The sequence below is a fragment of the Podarcis bocagei genome, assembly GCF_964188305.1.
Source record: "Podarcis bocagei genome assembly, chromosome: 4".
NCBI lineage: Eukaryota > Metazoa > Chordata > Lepidosauria > Squamata > Lacertidae > Podarcis > Podarcis bocagei.
In genome coordinates this window covers 86,768,726-86,784,000 of record NC_138128.1, presented here as the reverse complement: position 1 = coordinate 86,784,000, position 15,275 = coordinate 86,768,726, and the positions used below count along the sequence as shown (strand labels likewise).

Here is a 15,275-nt window from a genome sequence, read left to right as displayed (position 1 = left end):
TATTTTGTCCTGGTGTATTGCCACAGAAGCATGGCAGCTTCTGGAGGAGCAGGGGGAGAAGAAGAGGAGGAGGAGGAGTTTGGATTTGATATCAAAGTGGCTAACAATTTCCTTTCCCTTCCTCCCCAACAAGAAACACTCTGTGAGGTGAGTGGGGCTGAGAGACTTCAGAGAAGTGTGACTAGCCCAGGGTCACCCAGCAGCTGCATGTGGAGGAGTTGGGACACGAACCCGGTTCACCAGATTACGAGTCTACCACTCCTAACCACTACACCACACAGGTGCTCTACTTGTGTTCCCTGAGTGTCCCCACAGTGCTGTCCCCATATATTCATTTAAAGGGGAAAGGAGGGAGTTGGAGAGAGAGAGAATGGGTGAGAGGGAGCTTAGATTTTACTCAGATCTGGTGAAGAATTTCATTCATTTGCCCTCCTACCCAGTCAGATGACAAACCACCTCCAGCCAACCCACATACATGTGACTACTGCTCCGTGGCAGCAGCAAGCGACAGAGTGGAAAGAAAGGAAAGGGAATGCAAAGGAGATTTCCCTCTTCCTTCCAGTGCCTGGCATGTTACTAGGCAATGAATCGGTCAGGCACAAGTAGACCAAGGAAATGTAATTTCCCCAACAGTGACAAAAAAACCCAATTTAAAACTCCAGGGCCCATGGAGGTAATTCCATCTGACCCCCTTATATTTCCTGTAATTTTAAAATAAAGAAATATAATAGGTAAACTGCTCTGAGGAAGAGTCAGAACAGCAGCAACAGCTACCAGGGAAATGGATGGGAGGGAGGGGCATTTGGGGTTTCTAAGGACTATCAATCCTAATGTTAATCCCAAAGTTGTACTCAAAATAAACGTTGCATGCCATTAGTGATAATAAGCACCAAAACAAACTCATAGAATAAGCAGTAGTTAAACTACAATTTCTCAGCTCAAATGTCCCAGGAAACAGTTTTTTAACCAACCACATCGTCTTCCTTGAAGGTGGGTGCGTGTGTGGGAAGGAGAGAAGAGGGAGAACATGGAAACAAGACTGATTTCTGATCTGCTTATTCATTCCACTGTTATCCCACTCTTCTTTTAAAGAGCTCAGGATAGCATACATGCTCTTCCTCCCTTTTTATCTGCACAAAACAACCACCACCCTACGAGGTAGGTAGGGTTGAGAGATCATGACTAGCTGAATGGGGATTCGAACCTAAGTCTCCACCATCTGAGCCCAATGCTTTTAACCATGACACTACGCTGGCTCCACGGTTTATTGGATCATTGCGTTTGAATGGGGCCCCTATCCTACGAATGCTATGAATTAAGACAGGGAAAGGGGATTCCATTCAATTTTGTTACAGTGGTGCCTCGCAAGACGAAAAGAATTCATTCTGCGAGTCTTTTCGTCTTGTGATATTTTTCGTCTTGCGAAGCACGGTCCGTCGCAACTGCGTCTCTTCAAGCGGCTTTAAAAAAAAGCACAAGACGTTTTCGTCTTGCAAAGCAAGCCCATAGGGAAATTCGTCTAGCGAAGCAACGCAAAAACGGAAAACCCTTTCGTCTAGCGAGTTTTTCGTCTTGCGAGGCATTCGTCTTGCGGGGCACCACTGTATTCAAGAGCAGAGTCCTCCCTAATACTAACAGCCAGTTTAGGACCTCCGTAGAAGAAAACATACTATGCACCAATGTACGTTTACTGATGAATCTTATCAATGTACAGTGGTACCTCGGGTTAAATACTTAATTCGTTCCAGAGGTCCGTACTTAACCTGAAACTGTTCTTAACCTGAAGCATCACTTTAGCTAATGGGGCCTCCTGCTGCCCGGCGCGCTGCTGGAGCCCGATTTCTGTTCTTATCCTGAAGCAAAGTTCTTAACCTGAAGCACTATTTCTAGGTTTGCAGAGTGTGTAACCTGAAGCGTATGTAACCTGAAGCATATGTAACCTGAGGTACCACTGTATCAGCTTTAAATGAATTAAAGGGGGAGTGCTCCAAGTATACAGCTGCTTATGGGTGTAAAGATAAATCAGTAATCTGTCAAGGGGTTGGTAATAGTCTCATTAACTGAAAAAATAGAAACTTTCCAAATAAATAAATAAATACAGTAACTGTAAGTGGTTCCATTTTTATGGTAGTCAAATTGTTCCATATATAAATCTCCACAGTCAGGATCCCAAGTACTATTTTAGGTGTGCCCAAGGCTGTGTGAAATGGCCAGGGGGATTCTAAACATATTTTTTTTCTCTTTTATTGGCAGACTTCTGTGCCATACCACAAACAACTTTTGAAGTCCTGTCAGTTTCTAAAGCACTTTGACATGAGGCATTCCTTATCAAACCAAGTCTGTCTTTTAATCTTTTTGTTTTTTATCACACTAGTTGTGGTCATCAGTGGGCGCATTCGGTTGATTATGTTCTCATAAAGTCCGATTATGTTTCCTGTTTCTAACAACATTTCCCCCTTTAATAAAGCAAAGTCATGGGAATCCAGGATCTGAATCATTTTTTCTTGGACCTGTGCATTCCATTTTAACCTTCTATTTCCAAGTATCAGATATTCCATTTCATCCAATAATTTAGGAAAGGCGGGAGGCATTTCAGGGTGGGGCTACTGTTTGAGAACTCCCCTCCACTTAAGTGCATGGATTGTAGAGGTTTCCTGAAGCCAAAAACAGTCACATATTAGACTAGAATCATTTCCCATTGTGGCTTTTAGTCAATCCTGAAAGTTACCAACCTAAAATGAAATTCAAGCTCAATTTGGAAGCTCCCATTCACAAGCCAGCCACATACAATATTTCAATAGGGATTAGATAAAGTTTCGATAAGACTAGTTAAATTTCTCATGGGGCTTTTGCATATAAACTCAATGAACTAGGCAGAGAAAATCAGCTGGGGTTAGTCTAATAATTTATTTGCAGATGTTTAAGATAAATATTATATTTCTGGTTCATACAAATTTGCAAAATGGCCTTTTTCAATATTCTGATTTATCATCTTTGGGGCTTCGTAAACATGGAGCCCCCAAATGATGCTTCTCTTGGTCAAGGGCACGAGACGCAGGGTGTAGGGACAGGGTCAGGGGTCTGCCACTAAGGACAGGTGACTAGAGTCCAGCAGAGAAGACAGGGGAGGAAGCAAAAACAAGTTCAGTTTTGGCAAGCTCCTCACTCATTGCCTGACCTATGTTTAGCAATTCTGATGTGTTACTGAGCAGACAGCTCAAGCTTGGGATGAGTAATCTCCCTTAGTCCCTCTTCAGCAGGCAATGAAAGCAGGTTCCACTTTGAAAATTCTTCCCCCATCATGCAAGCTGACACAGGCATGCTTTTCAAAAACCCACAGCCAATCTGTTGATCATTACTTATTTACAAAGGCCTTCGGGCAGAAAGTCCTGTAAAAACCATACTTGATATGGTATACACTAGCTTTTTCGGCTTGTAGAAGGGGAGGGGGGGAAGTCCCCCTAAGGCTACCTCAAACCATCACTTTCTATTGCACATAAAATGTACCGTGTAACACTAAAGTATTTAATATATATGGTATAATATATCTACAGGAAAGGCATTTGTGTAGAAGTGTGTTAGCCTGTATTTGGTAATTTGATGTTTTGCTGAAGGCTATGACTTGAAAAAGCCTGCACCTAGTGCCGAGGACCTGTCATCTCAGTACCCAAGAGCCGGTAGAATAAAGAAGTACCCTAAAGCAGCAAAACTTTGACACAGCTTTGAAGCATATGAAAACAGTATAACTCCCTAGAATTATTATGACTCAAGATCAAAGAAATGAGGCATACTTTACATAGCAAACAGGGACAGTGCACTTCACTCCAAATGTTGCTCTGCCCCCTTCTCTCTCTCCCTCTTTCTCTCTCTCTCCTTTTATTTCACATTGATGCCCCTACATTTGTTAGATGATAGAAGGAATGGGAGGTGGGGCGCTCCCCCCCTTTAAAATTTCAAGTGGGTAAAACTAATGGAGATGAGATGACTTAGAGATAAGTGGATTGGAAATGATGGAATGACAACATGCACCATACAAGTGAGAAAGTTCTCCCCCACCTCCCATAAACATGCATGCAAACCAGTATTGAACAGGCAATTACTGTAGTTTACATAGGCTTAGTTAACAGAAACTCAGGGAGCATTTAGAACAGCGATACATGGCCTGTAGTGGGCAAAAAGGACAGAACTAGGTGCATTTCCCCTTTAAGAATCAACCCAGGTCCTGCAATCCTAAATTATTCCAATGGAAACAACTTGGAGATACAGTGGTGGTCTCAGAGGTGACTTACTGCAGGAGCAATTGAATGCATATTTCTCTAAGCTGCATTTAGTGATAGAAAGTGTGGGGAGGGGAAGTAAGATATGGATTTGTTGACAGCCATCAGAGAAACATTGACCGCTGCCAGGTAGTGATGCCTGTAGGAATTCAACCTTTGTGAGTTCCAATCCAATCCAATCTGACTTGCACCTCTCAAGCTAATGTGAAGATCAAAACATAGTTATCCTGATGTTGGATTCTTCAGATGTGGTTCTCAGGGGGTTTTAAAAATATTATTTGGAGGGAAATATTTTTTAAATTGTGTATTCTGTTAAAAATATGAATTTAAATGCAGATTTTAAAAAATTGTACATTTTTACCAAAACAGGCAGAGCAGAGCTATGAACACATGCAAATGGCTCACAGACCAGAAACAGGCTGCTCTGTCCATCCAATATTGCCACTGAAATAAGATAGCAGCTAGCTGAAATATCAAATAATTGCAAATATTTGTGCATTCATCAGAGGAGGCATGCCTTTGAATACCAGTTGCTGGGAAGGCAAAAGCAGGGAGAGTGATGTTGCACTCAGGTCCTGCCTCTGGATCTCCCATAACCATCTGGTTGGCCATTGTGAGAAGTGGCTTCTGGACTAAACTGGACCCTGGCATGATCTGGCAAGGCTCTTCTTATGTTCTCCTTTAATCAAATGCATCCACTTGCCTTTCTGCTGATTTAGGTACGATAATTTGGATCTAAATCGGTGATAATTTGTACCCAAAGTTCAACTTTACATGAAAATACATGCAGGAAAAAGGGACTAACATCGTGTCCCAAAATTTCTGCAACAGTGCCATCACAATGTCCACGTAACATGGTTTTGGAGTGTTGCAGTGGTGTAGCTGTGGTACTCCTCTGCTTGTATGTGTAACATTTCTTAAAATGTGGTTGTAAAATCACCACCACCATTGGTAGGGGATTCTTGGCAAGTGAAACAGACTTCAAAGGGGAATATTTTTTTACAAATTCAGTGGGATGGCCCTTACAGAATCATTAATAGAATTTGGCCAACAGCAAAATCTAAAGTGAATTTGGGACCTCCTACTAGAGCGGGTGGCGCTGTGGGTAAATCCTCAGCACCTAGGACTTGTCGATCGTATGGTCGGCGGTTTGAATCCCCGCGGCGGGGTGCGCTCCTGTCGTCGGTCCCAGCGCCTGCCAACCTAGCAGTTCGAAAGCACCCCCGGGTGCAAGTAGATAAATAGGGACCGCTTACCAGCGGGAAGGTAAACGGCAGTGGGTATCCCAGATATCTCTGTTTTGCCACAAGATTTTGCCTAAAGCAAAACTCAGGGTAATGTGGAGCTTTTTCTCAGGACAAGAAAGTTTTAATAAGACGAGTGAAAACTGTGTCAGAACTTATCACTGCTCCTAGCACTATACTGCAAGGGGTGGAGGTCAGCTCATGGGCCTCATTCCCTTCTGGTCAACTTCCCAGGAGTCACATGACAGTGGTGGGTGGAGTCAGGGGCAAATTGGGCGGGGCAACAATGGTGAATTTTAGCTTTGTACAGTAGATTAGTTTCTATACACACTCAGACACTCCATCCTAACATCCATCCGGACAAGCAAGAGTTATTATCTGAGTATAAGGACGTATACTCTAGCCTGGAAGAAACACCCAAGTGATTAGAGGCCCATGAGGGATGTGGTCTGAGGAGAGAGGGCTTCACTGGGGATGGGGTGTAACATGGGGAGATTTCAAGACAAGCCTGCTAAGGGGCAGCGGTTTCCCAGAGGCTTAGTATACAGCCTAAGGTGGGCTTGCTTGCAATATCAGCTCCAGAAAACCTTTGCTTAGGGCTCATCCCACGAAAATAATCTATAGGGGAGCTCTACTGGAAACAAATGCTGCATATCTGAAAACACACGGGAGGGAAAACCACTAACATCCATAATATGTTTTCACCACCTGCCTTCATGATGTCCTTTTTTAAAAAAAGCAAAAGTCCCCTTATTTCATAATTAATATTGCTTTTAGCCTCAGTAAAACTGCATTAGTTTCGAACTTTGCTTTGGCAAGTACAAAGATTACTAGACCTTAAAAAAAAAAACCACAGTCAAAATCAATTAGGGGAAATTTGATTTCAATCGACAGGATAAAAGGAAGGTAATATTCAGGTTCATTTTTGATTGTGATGATACATCTCACATATGGCCTTAAGTACAGAAAACAGTACTCAGAGGGATTCCGACAAAAAGAGAATTGCCCAAGGCAAACTAACCACATGAGTTCTTCTGATTGGTTAGTGCTATCATTAGTGCCACTGCTGTTTAAGAACTACACATGGGCAGGACAGGGTGACAGCTAAGACTTTAAAGCCTATGTATTTTTCAAACAGCTTTTCAAACTGTTTTTCATGACAGATTTTTTTTTCCAGCTCTATCATTAACTGCTGACAAGCTGACAGAATAAATACTTCAGCCTTTCAGAAACCATCTAACAATCTTCTCCTTTCCCCACCACCCTGCCATGACACCCCCACCCCGTCCACCACCATTTTTATTGGGGAGGAGGATATGTTGGAAGAGGAGATAAAGATGCGAGTTGCTTAGAGTCTTACCTCATCAGCTTGGGTGAGGAGTTGGGCGAATTTCTCATGCCTCCGTTTCGCTGCTTCTTTTTGGGCGAGAGTGTCGTCAGCTGCTGCTCATCTTCAACTGGAAATACAGGCAACCCATGATGAGGTTAGGATCAGCTCAGATCGCCACACGTCATACAGGTGAAATAGCCAAAGAACACACACACACACAATTCCATTCACACACTGATACTTCACTGCTATCTTGTCTATGTTCAATAAAGACCAAACTGGTGTTAGTCAAAATAGATCAGTTTGAAAGACGAGGAAGAGGAGGAGGAAAGAGAAGCAAGGTATTGACTGAAGAAGTTATGACATGCTTTCATAAAAGATCATCCTTTTCTCTTTTAGTTAAGCTGCGTTTTTGGAAAATGGAAATTAGTGTCCTGATGCATACACCAAAAGATGAAGTCTATTCGGAATCCGAACACTGAACGTTACCAGACTGCACTTTATTAAAGAACCCAATACCCATCGGTTCTGACTCCTTGAATGCCAGACCACAGAGTCTTTGTGAAGAGATGTGCAGCATTCAATGCCTTGATATTCAATGCTTGCAATAAATAAAAACTCTGCGGCTGCGCATTGATCTCCAGCACAACTCAGAACTCATCGCTTCACCCTTTATCGCAAAAGGGGATGTTATCACAGGAGCAGGTGGAACGAGACCAAATGACGGGAGAACTTCCTGTATAACGAAGGATGAGAATTGTGGCAGAGGTTCTTTTGATGGGGGTGAAGTGCACTTTGAGTGGAAGATCATCTTCTGAATAGTAAAACAATAACAGCCAACCACCTTAATATTATTAAAAACAAAACCGCCTTTGGCTAACACTACTGCACGAGGGTCTTCACCTCACCCAAAATTACAGCAAGCTTCCTTACAAGCTAGCAGTAAGTACCATATTTACTCAAGTCATCAAATCTAATATGCACCTCAATGTTCAGAACCTTGAAACCAAAAAAAAGTATTTGCTGGCGAATGTAATGTGCCATCAAATCTAATGCACACCTTAATTTTCGCAACATAATTTGGCCAAAAAGGTGAGCATTAGATTTGAGTAAATACGGTTGTTGTTGTTGTTTAGTCGTTTAGTAGTGTCCAACTCTTCGTGACCCCATGGACCAGAGCACGCCAGGCATTTAACGGTATTTAACCACTATTGTTAATGTTTAAGGCTCTACCATTTATCACTCTAAGCAGATCAGAGCTCTGCTAGTTTAAAGAGTTTCTTTCTGTCAATGTCCCGTATGAGAAATTTACACTAACAAAATAAAACAAGTTTATTTCCACCCTGTAACATAAAAATAAAAATAAGACTAAATATGACGGAAGTGGTTGAGCCTTAGGTAGCAGTTGCTTCCAAGTTAAAAGAAAAAGAGCAAAAAGTACATCAGTGAGAGTGATGTTATGAATCACTATGAGAACTGTGGCCAAAGAGCAGGACGAAAATTAACAAAAGAAACAAAGAACTATGTGGATATTACAATGACCCACTTAAAAGGTAGATCTGATTTAAAATACTAATCCGTTTCCACAGAATTATAAAATGCATCTTTCAAAAAACAAAATCAAGGAAATGCCATTCTGCATGGCACAAGCACTGCAAAAGTCAAATTGCTTAATTTCCCAATATGATCCCCACCAAAAGGGATCACACAGGAAACATCACCTCCATCAGTTTGATTGGGAGAGAGTTAAGCATGTGTTTTATGTTGCCACTGAAATCAATGGTATATAAAAGCACTTGACTTCAGTTGCATTTTCACTGCTTCTAGGGAATTCTAATTGCAACGCAATACATAAGAAATTGAAGAAGAAATAAAAAGGCGGCTAAAATTCATACAGCATCTAGCACGGCACATTACAATTGCTACAACAGGCAGAAAAATAAGTGGTCCACCAAGACCTTCAGCAATTTTCAACTGGCCCATGGCAGGGGAGGGGGGAAGGTTTAGGAACCACTGTATTAACTGATTCCCCAATTAACTGCTTCCTGACTGAAGCAATGAGCAGCACATATGGATTGCAAATGAATTAAAAAAATAAAAATAAAACGTACGTTTCTAAACGTTACTGCAGACCATGAAAAGCCAACAGCAGAGCCCCACTGCAGCTGGCACCATTTTAAAAACACCACCATTACACACAAAAAAACCCTTTTTATTACAATTTTGAAGGGCTGGTGGTGATTGGAGAAGAGCCAAACCAGGTAGCTGAAGCACCTGTACTTTCCTTTTCCCACAATATGTCTTCTCTACTTAGTGAAGGACCTACCTTTTTAAAAAAAGAAGAAGAGGGGACAGGGGTACCAGGGGCACTTTCCTTATAATATTTTTTTTTTATTAATATCCCACCCTCCCCAGCCGAAGCCAGGCTCAGGGCGGCTAACAACAATAAAATACAATATTCTAAAATCATTTCATTAAAAAATTACTTCAAATCAAATTGATGGCAACCATTAGGCTAGAGTTCTGTGAAGATTGCTGAAGGAGAGAGTCAGGCTGTGCCCTGGCCAAAGGCTTGGCGGAACAGCTCTGTCTTGCAGGCCCTGCAGAAAGATGTCAAGTCCCTCAGGGCCCTAATCTCTTGTGGCAGAGCGTTCCACCAGATCGGAGCCACAGCCGAAAAAGCCCTGGCTCTGGTTGAGGCCAGCCTAACCTCTCTGTGGCCTGGGACCTCCAAGATGTTTTTGTTTGAAGATCGTAAGTTCCTCTGTGGGACATACCAGGAGAGGCGGTCCCGTAGGTACGAGGTCCGTAGGTCCCATAGGCAGTCCCACTGCAGGTTTACCAGATGGCAGAAGTGGGTGCAAGTGGCAGGTGGAGTCAGTGGCACTGCAATGCCCAGCCCCATTTTTGTACCTTTAAAAGCTGGGCCTAATGCTGAGTGGGGGGGGGGAGTATTATAGAGGGAAGCAGAGGCTGGTCACTACAACTGCTTGGCCTGGTGCTCCTCCACTAAGCACCAAGTTTTAAAGGAAGAAAAAGAAAGCAGGGACAGGCGATACCAGCACCCTCACCATCTGGTGGGCTTATGGGATGTACTTGTGGGAGATGCTCTGGGGAAGGGCCTGCTGGGCAGCTTGCCAAGGGCCCCATGCAACCTGTTCCTTGAACTTAGGCGTTCTCAAATGCCCGGTGAAGCAGATGCATTCTAACTACACTTACAAAGATGATGTGTGGCCTGCCCTAGGAACTAAGTCCACCACCGCTGAAAACATCTTGCCCCATGCCTTCGCCACCTGTACCTGACTTTCAGATGGGACTTGGAGCAGAGCTTTATCCAACGAGATCTCATCACCACTATTCAGGATGCAAAAACCTCTAAGTTAAGAGTGCTGCGATTTGCTTGGCATGGGACAAAGCATTTGCAGACAAGAACTTTGCTCCAACTCCTCTCTTGTTTGGGCATCAAATTAAATCTGTTTGAATTGGGCAAGCATTTGGGGGAAGGGGTGAATGCAAACTCCCTTGATTTCTTCTTGATCCTCTTATCCCAAAGTAATTGACTTGACACATTGGGCAGTAGTTTTTTTAGTATTTCGATTTATGTTTTAGCCACCTTAGATACTTAAGACTAGACAGGTGAGATAATAGTTATTTAGGTAAATCATTGGGGGGGGTATAAGGGAGAGGATGCTTCCTAAAGTATGTTGATCCAAAGACAAAATAGAAATTGGTGGTTAAAATGACACAGAGATGGTTTCAAACGAAAAGGGTAATAACAACCAAATTTTAATTTACATGAACTAGATCTTGCTCTCAACCACTTGGCCTGGCCTCCCTGGAAAGGTAGACATCTGGATTCCTCTACAGCAGGCTTCCTCAGCCTCGGCCCTCCAGATGTTTTTGGCCTACAACTCCCATGATCCCTAGCTAGCAAGACCAGTGGTCAGGGATGATGGGAATTGTAGTCTCAAAACATCTGGAGGGCCGAGGTTGAGGAAGCCTGCTCTGTAGATCCCCCCCAACACACACACCTCAAGTTTCTCACATCTCCGAAGTCTGGAGAACTCTTAATTGGTCATGAGTAATGGGACTTGTTCAGAAAACTGGTCCCAAGACTAAAGCTAAGAAGAATGCAAAACACTGAAGGCAAGCAGGTTTCATTCTGGTGTTTCGCCCTCCCTGAGCTTCATAAACTAGCTCTGGATCGGGCATCCATTGTGCCAGCTTAACCTAAGTTGACATAATTTACACCAGCTTTCTATGCTTAGGATGGCCCAATTAATTGTTAACACTGCATATTTATTGAATTGCCTTTTAATGAAAATGTGTTCCTTTTTTGCTGAACTGATACAATTATTATTGTTTGTTTGTTTGTTTGTTTAACTATTCTGGAAAATAAACTGACATCAATGCATGTACAGAATTATGCAGGCTTCCTTTTATCAATTCTGAAATACAGGTGTTCAGGAATTTGACACAGAATACAGTGGTACCTCGGGTTAAGTACTTAATTCGTTCCGGAGGTCCGTTCTTAACGTGAAACTGTTCTTAACCTGAAGCGCAACTTTAGCTCATGGGGCCTCCTGCTGCCACCATGCCGCCGGAGCCCAATTTTTGTTCTTATCCTGAAGCAAAGTTCTTAACCTGAAGCACTATTTCTGGGTTAGCGGAGTGTGTAACCTGAAGTGTATGTAACCCGAGGTACCACTGTATTGTAGGATCTGAACTCCCATCCCGTAAAATCCAAGACCTCGATTTTCTAGATAGCTTTGATTGTAATACATAAAATACAGTACCATCCTCACAACAACCTAGAGCTTACTTTTGTGTAATAGGCACGGCATTAAACTGTTTTATCTTTTGAGGAATACTTGGTGTAGGAGAAGCATCAGACAATGGCTAATGAGGCTTCAGATACTCTGATTAGACTGCAGTTTAGCTTTAAAGTCACAAGGATGTTTTAAAATCTTTGATTTTTCATATATATATATATATATATATATATATATATATATATATATATATATTCATTATTTCAATGACATAACCTCCAGACAATGTTTCATGAAGTGATTTAAGATGTGCTGGTAATTTTAATGGCCTTTGTGCAAAGAAGAACATCTGAAACAACATCTTACTTGGCTTTTATCCTCAATTCTTACTTTAAGCACATTCAAGAAAATGACTTCAAAGCAGCAGTGGTCAAGGTCTTTAGCTATTTAAGTTATTTTAATACGCTTATAAAAATAAATCTGTCACCTTCATTGTCTCATCTATGTCACCAACAACACAGTTAACAGGGGCTTTTAACAAAGCCCAACTTTGCTGATCCCAAAGTAAGTTGTAACAGCTAACAAGATTAATCAAACATTAATGCAAACTTGTACACTTGCCAAGCTTATTGATGAAAAAGGTAAAGATTTCAAAGCCAGCCAAACAGGAAACACAAAACCAACCAGAAACCATTAGTTGACTAGCTATCTCGATTAAGGTATTAATCACTACATCTGGAGAAACTCACATCTGCAAGGACTTAGCTGAGCATTAGTAATGTCATTTTCACATTGAAAATGTTCAGATTGCACAACCCATGCAGAAAGCAGTATCGGTTGCCTGATGCATCCGGCTTATGGGGCTACCTACAGAGCTCTCGGTTCAACCCCGGCTTTTTGTTCTGGTAATGGCAGCATTTGGAAGGTAGGCTGCGTGCCCTTTGCAGTCTACAGTAGGAAGTTTTTCCATGCTCAGCAGAGTTAAGGGGCAACAGCGAGGGATTGCTGGGTAGAAGGAGGGCTCCTTTGCGGTTATTAACAAGCGTAACTGGTTCCGGGACTCCATCAGTGGACTTGATGCCAACTACTGCATGGGTACATGAGCTCTTGGACAGAACTGAGCGGTTTGAGTAACTCGGTTTAGCTTCATTCTTTTCCTCTAAACAATAAGGAAAAAGCGCAAATTAATGCTTTGTGCATTAAAAAGACTGCCCAAACTATATTGATGTATCGGGTTTATGTGGCAATCTTGGGCTTGCAGCAGTTGCTTCCAAAGCCCAGTCCACATGGGCTCCAAATTGCATAAAAAGGGATTCACCAGGTGACTCTGGAAACCTCCAGCTTTTCATTAAACTTTTTCTCCATGTGCAGGTGGGTTGTGAACCTTGCCCCCCCCCATCACAACTACGGACTCTTGTGCTGCATTGTAGTCACCATGGAAGATTCAGAGTGCAGGTTTTTGGATCCTGGCCTACGTGTGTGGTCAGCTTCATTTATTCTAAAAATCTACTTTTGCAAAAATAAATATATGAGGTCCAGTTCACTATATTAAGCAATAATCCCAACCTAGAGGATGTGCATCCAATGCAATCTTTACTTCCCACATGTTGATAAAATCTCTCTCTCTCTCTCTCTCTCTCTCTCTCTCTCTCTCTCTCTCTTTTCATGGCAGAGGAGACAGATCCTCTCAGCTCACCCAAAATAACAGGGGAAGCATCTATGAATATGCTAACAGAGCTAGGTAGCTCCATTTACAACGTTTTCAGGCACTTAATCATGAAATAAACTTTATTTAATGGGACTAAATGATGTTGAATCCTGGTGTCCTGACTTAACTGAGTTGTGTATTGGACTACACAACTTCATCTTCAGGCTGGCTGGGGGGGGACTACTAATGTTTCTGGACTATTGCTAATGTATCCCCCCCCCCTTTTGAAGATGCACACTTGCACAGCTTTGCTAATCCACCCTACATCCACCAGGATCCCAGGGCAGTTTACAACTGGGACATTAAAACAGCAATAGTATAAATCCTAAAACAATACTTCAAGCAAATAATGCTATACACAATTAAAATTAGCCATATTATTGCAGCAAGCTAAGAGCTTTGTTTTCAGCTAGTTTCCCCCAGCATTCCACCCCCAGGCCTGTGTGAAGAGACATGTATTCTAATGGCATCAAAAGCCTAGTAGTGAAAGTGCTGGACACCTCTAAAGGGAGAAAGGACCCCCCCCTCTTCCATATCACCAATAAATAAGCTAAATTCATCGGTGGAACAACAATTTTAGATTTTATTTTATTTGGTTGCATTGTTATTTAGACATGGTTTAAATCATCATCATCATTTTATTATTTATACTCCGCACATCTAGCTGGGTTTCCCCAGCCACTATGAGTGGCTTACAGCATGTGCATAATTCTATATTAAAGTGATTTGAGGTGCAATCGTCTTGCACGTTTACCTGAAAATAACCCCACTGTATTCAATGTGGCTTACTCATAGATATGTACATATTTGCTTGAGAGGAGGAGGCCCCATGGAGTAAGCATTTATAGGATTACCTTGTCATTTTAACCACCCTCAATACATTTGGGCACCTGAGGCGAACCACAAAATGGTGCCGTCCCCCACCCACCAAGGGAGAATGAATGAATATATCTGCATCAGGAACAAGCAGGTGAATAATAATACACATCTGGAACAAGGGTGGGAGGAGACTAGCAGCCCTCCTATTTGCAAAGAGGCCTCTGTAGAGGTGGGCAAGGGGAAGGGCTGTTGAGGAGACAGAAGATCCAACAGATCAGGTTGTGGCAGTAGTGAGCGGGTTATTCCTTGGTGTCTGAATCTGCTGCCCCTTTGGTTCCTGATGCCTGAGGCAATCTCCTCACCTTGCCCCATGGGTGGGCCAGCCCTGTACAAAGCCATGCTACACTAGTGATCCCAACTACATCAAAAAGCGAATAAAGCACATGAAGAAATTTCAGAGCAATGAAAGCAAACTTTTATGCTTATAAATATATTATAATACTGGTAAAGAAAAGGGAGCGCAGGGAACTTGTGTGCTGATAAGCACGTATCTTTGTATGTACAGGAAGGTATGCAGAGTTCTGCAATCAAATAAGTAGCTCACAAGTAAATTGCCGATTGGGATGTATACATAGAACCCAGATGTCAACCAGTTGCTTTCTAGAAACAGGAAACATGTCTCTATCACAGAAAGCTTATCACATGCTATCTACACCAGATACATTAAAGCTTGAAAGAGTTATTCCGGTTTGCTTTTTAACAAATTCCATATGAATGGCTTAATCCTGTGCCCGCCAAATTCAGGAGGGGGGGGGAATAAAAGTTTTCAACGTTAACATTTTGCATCTGCAGCCTTGCTCCAGGAGTAATTCCTCAGGGTGCATGCATGTGAACATGTTTCATCTAAAGGTTATCTGAAAGACTTGCTTGTGCATTATCTTATGAATGGCAGTATCAGCCATGACCTTTATTTCTAGCAAAGAGTTAATAATGCAGATGGCATCTTGGTTTCATATGAGCGTACCAACAGGGATCACTCCAGGAGCTACAACTAGCATAAGACCTAAAATGCAATGAAAATGATACCTACTATCATGTACCCTTTCTAGTTTTTACAAAACCCTT

At 42.2% G+C, this 15,275-nt stretch overlaps 2 protein-coding genes across 16 annotated transcripts in view; one reads left to right on the top strand and one right to left on the bottom strand.

The window, feature by feature from the left end:
* The window catches only part of LOC308585812 (uncharacterized protein), a 229,543-nt gene extending 222,064 nt beyond the window's left edge, over positions 1-7,479 (top strand). The window contains exon 7 of the transcript XR_014007561.1: positions 7,251-7,479. The gene's annotated coding sequence lies outside the window, so the exon portion shown is untranslated. The remainder of the gene's footprint in view (positions 1-7,250) is intronic.
* Positions 1-15,275, bottom strand: part of KCNMA1 (potassium calcium-activated channel subfamily M alpha 1) — a 566,228-nt gene that overhangs the window by 85,903 nt on the left and 465,050 nt on the right. For 13 of the 15 annotated variants that reach the window (XM_081191547.1, XM_081191543.1, XM_081191552.1 and 10 more), the window contains one exon: positions 6,882-6,978. In XM_081191547.1, the coding sequence (XP_081047673.1) occupies positions 6,882-6,978 (97 nt within the window). Of the gene's footprint in view, positions 1-6,881; positions 6,979-12,494; positions 12,783-15,275 lie in introns of all 15 variants that reach the window. The other 2 variants (XM_081191549.1, XM_081191548.1) reach the window with 1 other exon arrangement.